This window comes from Rutidosis leptorrhynchoides, chromosome 7 (assembly GCF_046630445.1).
Source record: "Rutidosis leptorrhynchoides isolate AG116_Rl617_1_P2 chromosome 7, CSIRO_AGI_Rlap_v1, whole genome shotgun sequence".
Taxonomy (NCBI): domain Eukaryota; kingdom Viridiplantae; phylum Streptophyta; class Magnoliopsida; order Asterales; family Asteraceae; genus Rutidosis; species Rutidosis leptorrhynchoides.
Genome location: NC_092339.1, coordinates 74,075,735 through 74,092,280, shown reverse-complemented (window position 1 = coordinate 74,092,280; position 16,546 = coordinate 74,075,735). Strand labels below are relative to the sequence as shown.

The 16,546-nt window shown below is 33.5% G+C and overlaps 2 protein-coding genes across 4 annotated transcripts; both read left to right on the top strand.

Annotated features, from left to right (window-relative positions):
* Positions 1-419: 419 nt before the first annotated feature.
* Positions 420-11,924, top strand: LOC139858451 (histone acetyltransferase HAC1-like). Of its 3 annotated transcripts, none has more exons than XM_071847299.1 (17): positions 420-527; positions 1,104-1,404; positions 1,863-1,971; positions 2,222-2,522; positions 2,805-3,290; positions 3,757-5,153; positions 5,359-5,655; positions 5,735-6,013; positions 6,508-6,636; positions 6,731-6,931; positions 7,231-7,373; positions 7,459-7,774; positions 8,419-8,558; positions 8,674-8,752; positions 9,540-9,929; positions 10,498-10,715; positions 11,339-11,924. In XM_071847299.1, exons 2-17 carry the CDS (start codon positions 1,226-1,228, stop codon positions 11,451-11,453), a joined length of 4,779 nt encoding a protein of 1,592 aa, XP_071703400.1. In that variant the 5' UTR covers positions 420-527; positions 1,104-1,225; the 3' UTR covers positions 11,454-11,924. The 3 variants fall into 3 exon arrangements, with proteins under 3 accessions (XP_071703400.1, XP_071703402.1, XP_071703399.1); XM_071847301.1 differs by lacking the exon at positions 420-527 and having other exon boundaries at positions 981-1,404; positions 2,805-2,912; positions 2,997-3,290; XM_071847298.1 differs by lacking the exon at positions 420-527 and having other exon boundaries at positions 981-1,404.
* A 597-nt stretch (positions 11,925-12,521) lies between these two features.
* On the top strand, positions 12,522-13,841 carry LOC139859348 (protein ALP1-like). The gene is made up of 2 exons (XM_071848140.1): positions 12,522-13,438; positions 13,757-13,841. The coding sequence occupies exons 1-2, from the start codon at positions 12,522-12,524 to the stop codon at positions 13,839-13,841; spliced, it is 1,002 nt and encodes a 333-aa protein (XP_071704241.1).
* The last annotated feature ends 2,705 nt before the right edge of the window (positions 13,842-16,546 follow it).

Below are 16,546 nucleotides of genomic sequence, written 5' to 3'. Positions count from 1 at the left end.
GACCTATTATACAATTACATCACTTCGGTTTGATCTCCAATCTTCAAAAACGCCTTGGACCATTTTAATACGATTGACAAACCATAGATGTGTACATGGTAATATTATCGGAGATGGTGGTCAGTCTTCATTTCTGATACCGAACTGTAAGGTTCTTCAAACACCATAACAACTCTAACATCATTCCACTTAAACATAAATTTCTTTAACGGGTGAATTTTAACTTGATCGTAATGTTATACCGAGTATTTGACATAAATATAAAAACCTACTTGAATCAGATCAGATTACATTAGATTATAAAGATATCCTAAATAAATCATCAAGTTATTCATTTATATTTATATTTATATTTATATTTAAATATAAATAATCTACATAAACTGACAGTAGACAAGTTTTTTTTCTTACTATATTCCGTACGAAAAATTCAACCTTTTTTCTCTTTTATTTTACTTTCGTTGGTCGCGCGAGGGTCGAAATACGTCTGTTGTTTTTCGCTTATCAAATCCTGACTAAATCCCCAGGTATATACACTGTGATCTATCGTTACCCCCTTCTTTAATTATTGCTTAATTTTTTTTCAATTTAGGGTTTTCATAATTAATCAATTTTGAAATTTGATTGATTCAAAGAACGATTCCTCCTTATATGTTATCCCTAGTATTATTATGATTGCTTTAATTGTTCTTAACTTATTCAATCTTTCAATTTTGTAAGAATTTGACACGCGTCGATATTAGGTTCTTGAATGATCAATTCTTCAAATTAATTAGAAATGAGTATCGAATTATGCTTCTTCTTTTTTTTTTTTTTTTTGCTTAATTGGGTTTTTATAGAATCGAATGTGAAATTAAAATGTTGACTGATTATTGTTGGTACCTCATATCATTGGTGTTTGACTTATGATTTTGAACTTGATTGTGATGTTATTAAATTCTTGAATGTCATTATTCTTATATTCTTAGCATTTGTAATGTCAGGCTCTGTTTGTGGTGTTCTATTTACTTATGTGTATATGATTGCAGGATATGTAGATATTGAAAAAGCAATAAACTTTAGTACTTTTTTGCTGTCCTGACTGAAATTATATTTGTTACTAGGGGAAAAAGTGACGATTTTTAAACCGACTGTGAATACGATTAGAGGGATCGCTAATTGGAACTGTGGGGTTGTCACATTGTGTTATGAGACGTAGTTAAAGAAACCAATTAGTGGTTTGAAAATGAATTTGCAGACCCAAATGGGGGGACAGTACCCGAGGCAGGTTTCAAATCAAGCTGGGAATTCGATGTCTTCTATACCACAACAGCAAAATATAATGCAGAACAATGAAAGTTCCCATGCTCCACTTAGTGTGGAGCACGGTTTTGCGAATGCACGGCGGTTTATACAAGAAAAGATGTAAGTTTTTCTTTTTTGAATTTGTGGATATATGTTAAAAGTGCTTTGTTTATGTATGTGTGTGTGTGTCTTGCAATGTGTATACTTGCTTAATGGATCTGATTTGTTTGTTTTATGTGGGAGTGAGTGGAAGGTTAAGCATGCATTTTTTTTATTTTTAATTATCACATAGACGTGTTGAATGTTGAACAAATACCACTTGATGATGTAAACATACGCAGATTTCCAATTGCTACTACAGTACTGTTTGATGCTATTATAAGTCCTAAGAACTTAAATAGAATTCAAAGAAAAATGTGTATTTATGTGTTGAGGCATAATCTATCATTTTCATTATTTGATACAGGTGGAAGTATATAATTATATATTGTTTGTTTGTTTATGCATGTTGTTAATATTAGTAATATGATTTATAAGTATCTGATGATATTTATTTATAATTTATTTTCCCCTTCTAGCTATGAGTTTCTCATGCAACGACAACAAACTCGGGATATAGCTCCAAAGAACCTCATGGATATTGTTAGACGATTGGAAGAAGGGTTGTTCAAATCTGCTATAACAAAGGTTTTATTTAGTTACTTATTTTATTTAATTTGTTATTTTCTTTTTAATGTTATATCTAAAGTATGATATGTTTTCACTTGCTTTATTCCTATGTTAGTAATTAAACAACATGATTATTTGTTTAGTCTACCAACAGTAAGATATAGGAAGGTTATATCAACTAAGAGAAGACACAAGTATTTAATTTCTTGTTTATTTGTACGATTTATGAACCTTATTATTAATTATTATCTGTGTAACATTTTTGTAGGAGGAGTATTTAAATTTAGAGACATTGGAAAACCGATTACATGTTATGATCAAACGCCTCCCCTTCAGCAATCAAAATCAACGATATCAGCAACAATTTAATCCTTCTGATCCTTTGGGAACAATGATACCAACTCCCGGTGTACCTCAAAGTGGGAATAACATGATGTCATCATCTATGGATAACTCTTTGGTTGGTGGTAATAACATGATGTCATCAGCTGTAAATGCAGGAAGCTTTTCCATGAATACCTCTGGGCCTTCCAGGAGCATGCACACGGGTGCATTCGGTTCAAATGATGGTACATCTTTCTTTTACTTAGAGGTCAGACACAAAATGGATGCAAAATGGGTGGGTCGGGTAACAGATTGAAACAGGTTATGGTTGAAACAGTTTGGGTTGATCTGCAAAAACTTTTCCCTTTTTAGCTAATCTTCTTATCTGACTCGTTTGTTCTGTATGAGATAAAACATAACCCAAATCAGTAAATGGCCTGAAACTGCCACCTGTACTCCTGTTACTAGTTTTTTATATTATCCAACTTGTATTCGTTACTGTACAATATTGCATCTACTTTTTTCAGGTTTAACAGATTTATCTCAAAATTCAATGTCTAACTTCTCTGTGAATTCAACAACGAGTGGCCAAAGAATGATGCCTACGCCTGGATTCAACAATAGTAATAGCACAAGTAACCAGTCATACATAAACTTAGACTCATCTAATAATAATAATAATAATAATAATGTTTCTGTTTTTTCAAATGCTGACTCAGCAATGGTTTCTCAACCGTTGCAACAAAAGCAACAAGTCGGTGGTCAAAACAGTCGAATCTTGCATACCCTGGGAAGCCACATGGGTGGTGGAATTAGGTCTACTTTGAATCAAAAACCTTACGGTTTCCCGAACGGGTCATTAAACGGTAATTTAGGTATGATGGGTAAAAATTCACAGATGAGTAATAATAGTTCGGTGAAGTCCGAGGGGTTTTTGACGGATTCTCATTACAGTAACTCTTCAAAACCAGTGCCGCAATATTTCGATCAACCTCAAGGACAGATGTCACAAGGTACCCTTAATTCACCATATATTTGTCTAGCCTATATGATATAGATTACTAAATGGGTGGGTCAAGTGAATGTGTTCTATTTTCTGAATCTGGTGATGAATTGGATGCATATTTAATTCCAGTGTTACATAACTCGGAATTACTCGGTGAGTAATCGGTAAAACATGGTCAAACTCGGTCAAAACTTGGCCAAACTCGGCCAAACTCAGTCAAACTCGTCCAAAACTTTGGGATTACTCAAAAAATTGGTCAAAACTTGGCCAAAAGTCGGGATTATTTGGAAATTCAGTCAAATTTGGTCAAACTCCTTCAAAGTCGGTCAAAGTCGGTCAAAGTCAAACTTAGTCAACATTCGAGTACTGAGTACTCCCTAAAAAGTCCCGACCTAGTACTCCTGAGTAGCGATTTTTGCAACCTTCAATTAATTAAAGTAAATCTTCTTATTTTTATATTGTTAATGATGCAGGTGACGGATCCAATAATCTTTTTGCCCCCACAAGTTCATCTACTTCGTTTACGAACATGAACCAAGTAAGCTTACCAACGTCACAAAGAAGTAACCCTCCATTAATGGTCAATCAGTCAAACTTGCAAATTTCTGATCAGCCTGCAAACATGAAGTCATCAATACATCAAACTGATACTGCAATGCATCCTCAACAGTCTCTTCAGTTTCAACAACAACAATTCATTCAATCGCAAAGGCAACAACTGAATCAGCAAAACCAACAACGAGTACCGTACAACCACTCCCCGTTGATATCTGACATCAGCAGTCGAATAAAGTCCGAACCTTTACATAATGAAACTTTGCAAACACAAGCCTATGGCCGTTTTCAGTCAACCCAATCAACCAATAACCTTAATCAGAACTCAGGCTCTCAGGACGTGCGTTTATCAATGACCGAAACGCCAGCTCAGCAACAGTTTTTGCAACAGCCGCCTAACTTTGGCGTTGACACTCGAAACGATATTAGCCGTTCGATCGGAGAGGGTCAGTGGCATTCCAGATCACACCAAGTAGCTAACTTGTCAAATGAGCTAATAATAGGGAATAATCAAATTCAGAATAATAATAATAATAATCATTTATCTTTGGAACCATCCAAAAAATCAGTGGGCCCACCATCTTCTAATTCGGACCGTTTCAAGAATCAAACAAGATGGCTTTTGTTTTTAAGACATGCTCGTAATTGTGTTCATCCACCTGGAACATGTCCCGAAATCCATTGCGTTAACGTTCAAAACGTGTGGAAACATCTCGCGTCGTGCAAAGATTCAACTCAATGTCGAAATCGTTTTTGCTATAAGTCGAAAACGGTACTCGATCATTTTAAAAACTGCAGCGATCAAAGTTGTCCCGTTTGTGTTCCCGTAAAACAATTCATGCAACGTAAAGGTGTCCTTCATAAAATCTATCCACGATCGATTAATGAAACTAACGAAGATTTACATTTACATCCTTCTATAAAACGAATGAAGATTGAAATACCGTCTCAACCACCCGTTCCCGAAAACGAAATCCCGATCGTACCGGGTCCCACCACTGACATCACCGGAGTGAAAATGGAAGTTCTTGCAAGTTCTGTTCAAGGAACACTTAAGATTACCGAGCCGGAAACGAAGGATTACGTTGAAGATATTTTAAAAGTTAAAGTGAATGAGACTTCGGGTTTTAAGCAAGAGTTTGTTAAGATAGAGAAAGATGTGGGCCCGGCTAAACAAGAAGATGTAACGCTTGTTGCTGAGTCATCAGCTGGTAAATCGGGGAAGCCGAAAATAAAGGGAGTATCGATGACGGAGTTGTTTACGCCGGAGCAGGTTCGGGAGCATATTACTGGTCTCAGGCAGTGGGTGGGCCAGGTCAGAAATCTAGATTGTTTTTTGATTGGCTGTTTGTTATTTCACATATGAACTGCATGTTGGTAGTTAAGAAGGCTTATATAAAGGTGGTAACGGGTCAGATTGATAGGATTGGCTTGACCTACAAACTCTTTATTCCTTATCATTTTCTATGTAATTTAATTTTATTGTTCTTTACTTGATTCGTATAATTTGGTTTGTGCAGAGCAAAGCAAAGGTAGAAAAGAATCAAGCGATGGAGCTTTCGATGAACGAGAATTCATGCCAATTATGTGCAGTCGAAAAGCTCAATTTCGAGCCACCACCTATATATTGCTCACCCTGTGGAGCCCGCATTAAACGAAACGCAATGTTTTACACTATCGGGAGTGGTGACACACGTCATTATTTTTGTATTCCTTGTTATAACGAGACGCGTGGAGACACCATTAGTGTCGACGGTAGTAATATATTAAAAGCAAGATTAGAAAAAAAGAAAAACGACGAAGAAACCGAAGAACCGGTATGCTATATGCTATCATAATTAATAATTATTGTGTAAATTGTAATAAAGATTTGACCTTTTTATCTTTTATATATAGTGGGTTCAATGTGATAAATGTGAAGCTTGGCAACATCAGATTTGTGCGTTGTTTAATGGTCGTAGAAACGATGGAGGACAAGCAGAGTACACGTGCCCTAATTGTTATGTTGAAGAGGTTGAGAGAGGTGAGCGGGTCCCGCTACCGCAAAGTGCGGTTCTTGGAGCAAAAGATTTACCGAGAACCTTTCTTAGTGATCACATTGAGGACAGATTGTCTAAGAAATTGAAGCAAGAACGACTCGATCGGGCAAGATTTCATGGAAAAAGTTACGATGAGGTGATATTGAGTTTTCAATTGATTGATGTGATTAAACTTTTGATTTCTATGTAGACTGTTATATTGGTTGAGTAGATTATATCAATAGTCCTTGTGGTTTGCATGAATTTGCACTAACCGTCTTTTCTTTTGAAAATTACAGCGATAGTCCCTCTAGTTTACATGAAATTACCCCAATCATCCTTATCTTTTGAAAATTACGTGGATCGTCCTTATCTTCTGAAAATTACACTAATCGTCCCTAACTTATCTAAAAGTGTACGTTGATGGTCCCTTTTATTAATGCACATTTTGAATAAGTCAGAGACCATCAACGTACACTATTATATAAGTTGAGATGATCAGTGTAATTTTTGAAAGATAAAGACGATTAGTGTAATATTATTAAAACCACAGGGATGACCGCTATAATTTTCAAAAGAAAAGGACTTTTGATGTAATTTCATGTAAACTACAAGGACTAATTTAGTATTATTATGACTTGTATATATCAGGTTCCTGGAGCTGAATCACTTGTTGTCAGAGTTGTCTCATCTGTTGACAAAAAACTGGAAGTCAAACAACGATTTCTTGAAATCTTTCAAGAGGAAAACTACCCCTCAGAATTTGCGTATAAATCGAAGGTACGTCGATATTAGAATATTATAAGAATCATTGTGTTAATTACATTTTGACTTTGACCTGATATTAAATTAAGGCTACGATTGCTTGTTTTAGGTGGTTTTGCTTTTTCAGAAGATCGAAGGGGTAGAAGTATGTCTGTTTGGTATGTACGTTCAAGAATTTGGAGCCGAATGTCAACAACCGAATCATCGACGTGTTTATCTATCGTATTTGGATTCGGTTAAGTACTTTAGGCCTGAAATAAGAACCGTAACTGGTGAAGCTTTGCGTACATTTGTATATCATGAAATTTTGGTAAGTTATTTGATCCTTTTATCAATTTGAAGTTGTGATAATCAGTTTTTAATTAATGGATAAACACATTCAAGTGAAGTTATGATTTAAAAACCTGAGTAAAATAAAATTACTTTTACAATACTTCTGTTTTAACCTAATTTGAAAGACTTTTATTTCTATGTCACTAGCCGTATCTATTTTTTCCACAAGAAAATTCTTCTTTTTTTTGTCAGGTTATAATAAATAAAAAAAAGCCCGAAACACTACATGCATACGGTCACCATATTTACCTGTATTAACCTATTTTACCGTTTCAGATTGGGTACCTTGAATATTGCAAGAATCGTGGGTTCACAAGTTGTTATATATGGGCATGTCCTCCATTAAAGGGCGAAGATTATATCTTATATTGCCATCCAGAAATTCAAAAGACACCCAAGTCAGATAAATTAAGGGAATGGTAAGTGGGTTTAAAATGTGCTTAATACACACACACACACACGTGTTATGATGCGTCACTAACATATATATGATTTGGTTACCAGGTATTTATCTATGTTGAGAAAGGCAATAAAGGAAAATATAGTGGTGGACCTCACTAATTTATACGACCATTTCTTTGTATCGTCTGGTGAATGTAAAGCGAAGGTGACTGCATCACGATTGCCATATTTTGATGGAGATTATTGGCCTGGTGCTGCTGAGGATATAATCAATCAGATTCGTGAAGAAGAAGAAGGAAGAAAACAAAATAAAAAAGGGTCAATTAATAAGAGGACCATTACAAAACGAGCTCTTAAAGCTCATGGTCAAATTGATCTTTCTTCAAATGCTTCAAAAGATCTACTACTCATGCATAGAGTACTTTTCTAATTCACTACTTGCAGATTATACCTGGCAATTGAGACCCATACTCTCAAATTTGGGTCAAATGGGTCTTGAAAAAAATTAGGCCTGAAAGGTCAAATGATTTTTTCTTCAAACTATTGGGTGTTATATAAAATATAAAAGAACGGGTCAAATGGGTCTCAAATCCCAAAGTTCATTAAATAGAGACAGGTCAATTGGGTCTTGTGAATGGGTCAAATGGGTCGAGCATAACAAGATTCATCCGTAAATCATTTATGAAAGCATTAACGGTTATATCAATAATTATGTATATTAATATTTTCTTATATATATATAAGAAATATTAATAATAACTAAAACATTATAATAAATGTAAAAAAATCAAATGTAAAAGTATATGACCTGTTTATACCTATTTGACCCATTACCCGTTTCGACCTGTTACCTAAACCAACCTAACCTGACCCGTTTGCACCCATTTAAATTTTTTACCCGTTTGGCCCATGACCCATTTCAATCCAAAACCATTTCGACCCGTTACCCAAACCGACCCAACCTGACCCGTTTGCCAGGTATATTGCTAATGTGCATCCTATTTTTTAATATTTTTTTAAATGATTTATTAGTCTTGTTTTTGGTGAATTCTTTTTGTATAGCTTGGTGAAACAATTGTTCCAATGAAGGAAGATTTCATTATGGTTCACTTGCAACATTCATGCACTCATTGTTGTCTCCTAATGGTTTCTGGAACACGTTGGGTATGCAACAATTGCAAAAACTTTCAACTCTGCAATCAGTAAGCTATTATCGTCTCTTTCGTATATATTCTTCATGGTTTCTTTAAATTTGGACACCTCTTTCTCCTTTTTTTCATCATATGTAACGTTAATGGTTGTTAATGTGTGTTGCAGGTGTTATGAGATTGAGCAGACTCTTGAGGATAGGGAAAAACATCCTATTAATCAAAGAGTGAAACATCCACTATATTCTGTAAGTTGCTGCCTTTTTCATATGTTACGTTTATGCACACAATCTATATACCTGAATTTTGATACCACATATTTGTTAAGTATATTTATCTGATGACCATTTGGTAAGCAGTTGCATTTCTGTTGCATTAAAACTTTTATGTACACCATATTTTTTCTAGTTAACAAAAAAACACACACATGCACTAGTGGGTAATGCGCGCTTTGCTTTGAAAAATTTAAAAACTTTGGGAAATTAAGATGATTTGATTTACAGTTGCGAAGTTGATACAATTAACATGTTTTAAACCAAATTGTATTATTTTCTTTGTTACATTTATCAAAGTTTAAGTCTTTGATATATTTAAATCTACGGGTTGGGTTTTAAATTGTAGAAATTAAAAGAGTAAAGTAGAAGTGTTTATTGATTTGATCTTTCTAAATGAATCAATTTGATTTGAATTAGTATATATGTGTGGTTTGGTAGTGTAAAGTGATGTTGTAATGGTAAGGTTATAGTTTTAGCTTCGTATATTTAAGTGACTTTCTAAACTTTTCAAAGTGTGTGTTCATATACTTGATAAAAATAAAAATTTCGTTCTTTTAAATGTCTTCTCATAAAAAAAATTCTAGACTTACATAACTTTTACAAAAACTTTCTTACATAATGATGTGTCACCAATAAGATTAGGGAGTAATAAAGAAGAGTGATAAAACTTAAACCACTAAAAAATGATAACTCACTTTCTAATTTTCTTATGTATGATTCGTTTGTAAGTATATAATAATAAAGTGAATGAACCGTGCAGGTCGAAATTGATGTGCCAGGAGATACAAAAGATAAAGACGAGATTCTTGAAAGTGAATTCTTCGATACGAGGCAGGCTTTTCTGAGCCTTTGTCAAGGCAATCATTATCAATACGATACGTTACGACGTGCTAAACATTCTTCAATGATGGCTTTGTATCATCTTCATAATCCAACCGCACCTGCATTTGTTATAAATTGTATCATATGCCGTCTCGATATCGAAACGGGTCAAGGATGGCGTTGTGATATCTGCCCGGATTATGATGTGTGCAATGCGTGTTATCGAAAAGATAGAGGAACAAATCATCCTCATAAGTTGACTCAACATACCTCGATTGCGGAGCGCGATGCACAAAATAAAGAAGCGCGCCAACAACGAGTTGTACAGGTATATACTAGAATCTTTTTTTTATTTAATTGAATATGTAAAGATGCAGTGGATATATATATATTTTTCTTCTTTTTTTTCCTAATGTTTGGTTTGGGTTAGGGGTTTCCTGGTTGCTCTATTGGCGTACACTGATATAATTGAATATTGAAAACGCTGTGTTGGGCACGCGACTCATTTTAACGGGATTTTTTAACGACCGTTAGTGTTAGGGACTATCTCAATACGATTTGCATGCCACAGGGACTATCAACAAAAAAAAAACATAGGGACTTGATCACAATTTGAACAAACCACAAGGACTATTTTAGTAATTTGGAACTAAAGAATGACGCATTTACAATTTTGATCAAACCACAAGGACTATTTTAGTAATTTTGTCTTGAGAGAACTAAAAAATGATGGATTTACAATGTTGTGTTCAAGTAGAGATGGGTAAGGGGTACGCAAATGTTGTATTTGACCCAAAATGCTTTATTTAAAGAAAATGTATCTTTCTCAAGAGAAATAGAACGTTGATGTTTTTAGAAGTGGATAACATAATAATATGGTTGAAATTGTTTTGCAGCTGCGAAAAATGCTCGATCTTTTGGTACATGCATCTCAATGCCGAGCAGGGCAATGTCAGTATCCGAATTGCCGAAAAGTCAAAGGACTTTTTCGGCACGGAATGCAATGCAAAGTGCGTGCGTCGGGTGGTTGTCCTCTTTGCAAGAAAATGTGGCATCTTCTTCAACTTCATGCTCGTTCTTGTAAAGATTCTCCATGCAATGTCCCGCGTTGCAGGTTTGAACCTTTTTAGTTCTCACTAATTTTCTGTCTTTTTTTATCCGTTTGCATATTCGTTTCATCTATGAATCCATGATAATAATACAGTGTTTGAGTTGCACACATGTAATAAACATGTTTAATTGTTTAAATTACAACAATAAACTAAAAAAACATGTGGTTAGGGCCCTGAGTTCTTTGCAAGAGTTGTCGGGTTCGAATCCTGTTTAGGACTAATATTTAGTGGTGGCTGGGGATGGGTTGGAAACAGTCAGGGGAGTAATCCTGCTGGGTTGGGTAAATCAGAGTATGGGGTCGGATTACTCGCCCTCCCGGGTAGCCCGAACAGTGATAAACCTTATACCTTTAAAATAAGAAAACATTTGGTAAAAAGTTAAAAGTTACTTATTTCAAGTGTTTGCTATCAATGGGCTGCAAAGCAATTCGATTATTGTTTACTAATATTTGCCTTTCGAAAATAAATTGTTTACTACGTAATATTTATTTGGTAATCATCAAAATTAAAATAAAAGAATAAAGTCAAAAAGTAACACGATTTAAGTTACTAATTTTAATTAGTATTTAATATTAGTAAGTAATAGTATTATAACAATAAAATTGTTATGTATTTGATCAAACAGGGACTTAAAGGAACATTTAAGAAGGTTGACACAACAAGCTGATAGCAGGCGGAGGGCGGCTGTTATGGAGATGATGAGACAACGTGCTGCAGAGGTTGCAGGCAGCAGTGGATGATGATGATGATGATGATGATGATGATGATGATGATGATGATGATCACATCACTTCAATTCAAACTGTAAATATACATCATGAACAACAACATCTGTGTACAGTTTTGGTTGTTGATTCGATGGGAAAAAAATTCAGCTATATTTTTCAGCAGCAGTTACTTAGCTGGGCCAGCATAAGCACACAAGTACAGTCAGACTATATCAAGGTTTGAACAGCTTTAGTTTACAAGTCCAGAAGAATGAATGTCAAGAGGAAGCGATTTTGTATTATGTTTTGTTGTGTTTATTATTGTTAATGTTAATCTCTTGGTACGGTAGCAGACACAGGTCATCTAAATATGACACTTCCTTTTGATTCATTTTATTTATATAGTGACACTTTACTTTAGGATCCTTGCAAGTTGCTTGATGTTGGCCCTTTTTAAGATCTAAATTTACATAAAACAGAATCATCTGTTATGTTTGTAATATTCACACATTCCAGTGTAAAAAGTGTACGCTTAACGAGACCAATCTGATGACTTAGAGTGTATAAGAGCACCAGGAGTTGAGTAAAATTTTCGCCGTTAACCCAATTTAACGGTGGGGACGGTGGTGCCACCCACTCCCCGCCGGCGTTAAACCACCGTTAAAGGTGTTTAACGTTGGCCAGCGTTAGCTGGGCAACGGTGCTATTTTGATCCGTTTGTGATTTTTGGCCGTTGAAAAACGGTCAAAAACTATTTTTTTTTTCTTTCCAAATACTTTATAAATACTCTTCATTTTATCATCCTTTTTCACATCTTTTTCTCTCAATTTCACAACAAATAAACATATTTTTTTTCAAAAAATGTCTTCAACATCATCGTCTAACGAAGAGTTTTTGATGCAAGTGTTCGATATAATCAATAGCGAGGCGTTAGAAAGTGAAAATGAAGCGGAAAGTTCACACACACGTCGTTATATAGAACGTGAACATGAAGCCGCACATGTACGTCTTATGATCGACTAATTTTTTGAAGGTTGCAAATACTCCGACGATAATTTTAAAAGGAGGTTTCGGATGCGGCGTCGCGTATTTCTCCGAATTATGGAAGATATTCTCAACTACCACAAAGATCCGCTACCGGAATACTTTAAGTATTTTCATTTACGAGTTGATGCGCGCGGCAAGTTGAGTATTAGTACATACTTAAAAATAACTGCCGCTCTACGACAATTAGCTTATGGTGATACACCCGATCTTTTTGACGAGTACTTCCAAATGTCGGCACGAACATCTCGTGAGTCGCTAATGCACTTTTGTAAGTGTATTATTGATTTATATGAAGATGAATATATGCGAGAGCCTACCACGGAAGATATCAAACGATTGTATGAAGCTCACGAAGATATTCACGGTTTACCTGAAATGATGGGAAACATAGATTGTATGCATTGGGCATGGGGAAGATGTCCCGTTGCATGTAAAGGTCAATTTACTCGAGGCGATCACAAAGTTCCAACTATTATGCTAGAAGTTGTAGCCTCATATGATAACTGGATTTGGCATGCTTTCTTTGGGGTTGCGGGTTCAAACAACGACTTAAACGTCTTGAACGCTAGTAATCTCTTCAACTCAATGCTTAATGAAGAAATAGAAGATATTCCTTTTACTGTAAATGGGGTTGAGTACAAAAGAGGATATTATCTAACGGACGGTATATATCCCGGGTGGGCATCATTTGGTAAGGCGTTTTCAAGTGTAAATGATGAAAAACGCAAGTACTTTTCGAAGAAACAAGCAGCGGCACGCAAGGATGTTGAGAGGACTTTTGGTATTTTACAGGGGCGTTGGCATATACTACAACAACCAGCAAGGGCATATAGCATCAATGTAATGAAACAAATGATGTATACGTGCATTATCTTACATAACATAATTGTTGAAGATAATGGTTTTGCTCTAACCGAAAATGATTGGGTTTACGAACCCGTTCATAATATGCAAACAACTTGGATCGAGAGGTGCGAAACTTATAGGAGGAGGACGAAAGAATTACGAGATAGGGAAGTGCATGTGACGACCCAGAAATTTCCGACCAAATTTAAACTTAATCTTTATATAATTCCGACACGATAAGCAAAGTCTGTAATGTTGAGTCTCGAAAATTTTGGAAACTATGTTCATATATTCAAATTACCCTTTGACTATTTCCGACGATTCACGAACAAACTTCACCGTATACTGCTATTGCTATATTAACTGCTGCTGCTAACGATTCTATTTCCATTCGCCTTATTCGAAACCACAACAAACTTCACCATCACATTATTCTACTGCAGCTATATTGTTACTTATGTTCCTGTTGAAACGAAATTATTGATATTGATGGTGATGGTGATGATAGAGAAGTTGAACTGTGATTGAAGATAATGATTAGATTTATGTTAAACGATAATATCTATAGCTGTAAAGTTAAACCTGTCGAGTTTTATGATTAAAAGGAAGTCTCGGCTGTATACCACTCACATAAAGAACCGACACATTTGCAACCTAATGGACTAGTAGAATATATGGACTCTTATAAGATTTGGACCATAAAATGCTAGTTGGGCTTGTATAAGTTGGGCCATATACCCTCTTGTATATTGGGTCGATTGGTGATGCAATGAAAGGAAGAAGAGGGGAATCGTGATAATGAATATGATATATGCTGTACGACTTGTCCCTGTTAACAAGCGATGAGGGTGATGTATAATGGAATGAGTGATGATGATGATGTGGATGATGATGGTTTAAAATATATATGATAAACTACGCGTACACGATAAATCATTATATGAACGAGATATTGCAAGAAAGCAACGAGTGGTGCAGTGGTCTGGAAGGTGTTGATTAAGCGAGAGGTCTTGGGTTCGAGCCCGGGCTACGACAATTTTTTTTTTTTTTTTAACTTGTTTCCTTTAAAGGTAGTTTTATTACTATTTTTATTATATTATAATTATTATTATAATTATTATTATTATTGTTATTATTATTATTATTATTGTTATTATTATTATTATTATTATTATTATTATTATTATTATAGGTAACATTATTAGAATTATTAATATTATTATTATTATTATCATTTTTAATATTATCATTATTATTATTATTATTATTATTATTATTATTATTATTATTATTATTATTATTAAAAGAACCATTATTTTTAAAATTATCATTTTTATTAAAATTTTCATTTTTTTAGTATTATCAAAAGTATCATTTAAATTATCATTTTTATTAAGATTTATATTATTATTATTATTATTATAACTATTATTATTAAAAATTATTTTTTTATCATTGGTAATTGTAATAATTATTATTATCATTAGTAATATTATTTTTATTATCATTATCAATTTTTATTAAAAGTATCTTTATTATTAAAATTTTCTATTATTAAAACTACCTTTTTATTTAAAATTTCATTATCATTATTATTATATTATTATAACAAATAAATATTTTGTATATAAAAATATACTTATACTAAAATTATATTAATATTATCTATAATTATATATTAAAAATAATAACATTTATATTATGTATATACAAAATAAATACATATATAACATGTAATTTAAGATATACAATATATTAGAATTTAGTACAAATTATATATAAACTACAACACTAAATATATAAATACTATATAATTAATAGATGGAATTATTTGATTTTCATTATATGTTTTAATATATATAACTGATATAGGTTCGTGAATCCGAGGACAACCTTGCATTGTTCAGTTCCGTCGTATGCATATTTTTACTACAAAATATCGTATAGTGAGTTTCATTACTCCCTTTTAAATGCTTTTGCAATATATATTTTTGGGACTGAGAATACATGCGCTTTTATAAATGTTTTACGAAATAGACACAAGTAATTAAAACTACATTATATGATTGAATGATCGAAGCCGAATATGCCCCTTTTGCTTGGTAGCCTAAGCATTAGTAAACCGATCTACTAATTGACGCGAATTCTAAAGATAGATTTATTGGGCCTAACAAACCCCATCCAAAGTACCGGATGCTTTAGTACTTCGAATTCGTTTTTATCATGTCCGATGGATGTCCCGGAATGATAGGGGATATTCTTATATGCATCTTGTTAATGTCGGTTACCAGGTGTTCAATCCATATGAATGATATTTTTGTCTCTATGCATGTGACGTATATTTATGAGAAATGAAAATGAAAATCTTGTGGTCTATTAAAATAATAAAAATGATCGATTATGATAAACTAATGAACTCACCAACCTTTTGGTTGACACTTGAAAGCATGTTTATTCTCAGGTATGAAAGAAATCTTCCGCTGTGCATTTGCTCATTTTAGAGATATTACTTGGAGTCATTCATGACATATTTCAAAAGACGTTGCATTCGAGTCGTTGAGTTCATCAAGATTATTATTAAGTCAATTATAGTTGGATATATTATGAAATGGTATGCATGCTGTCAACTTTTGATGTAATAAAAGTTTGTCTTTTAAAATCGAATGCAGTGTTTGTAAAATGTATCATATAGAGGTCAAGTATCTCGCGATGTAACAAAATGTAATGTATTCGTCCAGATGGATTAGGACAGGTCGTTTCAGTGCATGAGAGCCTACGATCGAATTTGGTTGAACATGTATGGGCTAATCGTGAAACTACGGAGTCGGAGTCGGATTAAGTATTGTGTTTTTTATTAAGTAATTTTTTTTTTAATAAGTGTGTTTTATTTATTAAGTATTTTTTTTTAAATTAATGTAATTTTTTAATTAATGAAATTTAGTATTGCATTTGTTTTATATTTTTAATATATAATTAAACTAAATAATATTATTAAAAGTATTAAAAAAAATAATTAAATAATGATTTAACAATGAGATTTAACACTGAACCATTTTCCCTGTTTTGGCCTCAGTGTTAAATCCAGTATTAAATTTAACACTGAGATTTAACACCGAACGACTCCATGTGCTCTAATTATATATTCTAACAATATCGTTTTTCTACATTTTCAAGACATTGATATAGTCTGGTTTAGTTTTGTTTATATACCATTCACAACCATAATGAACTGA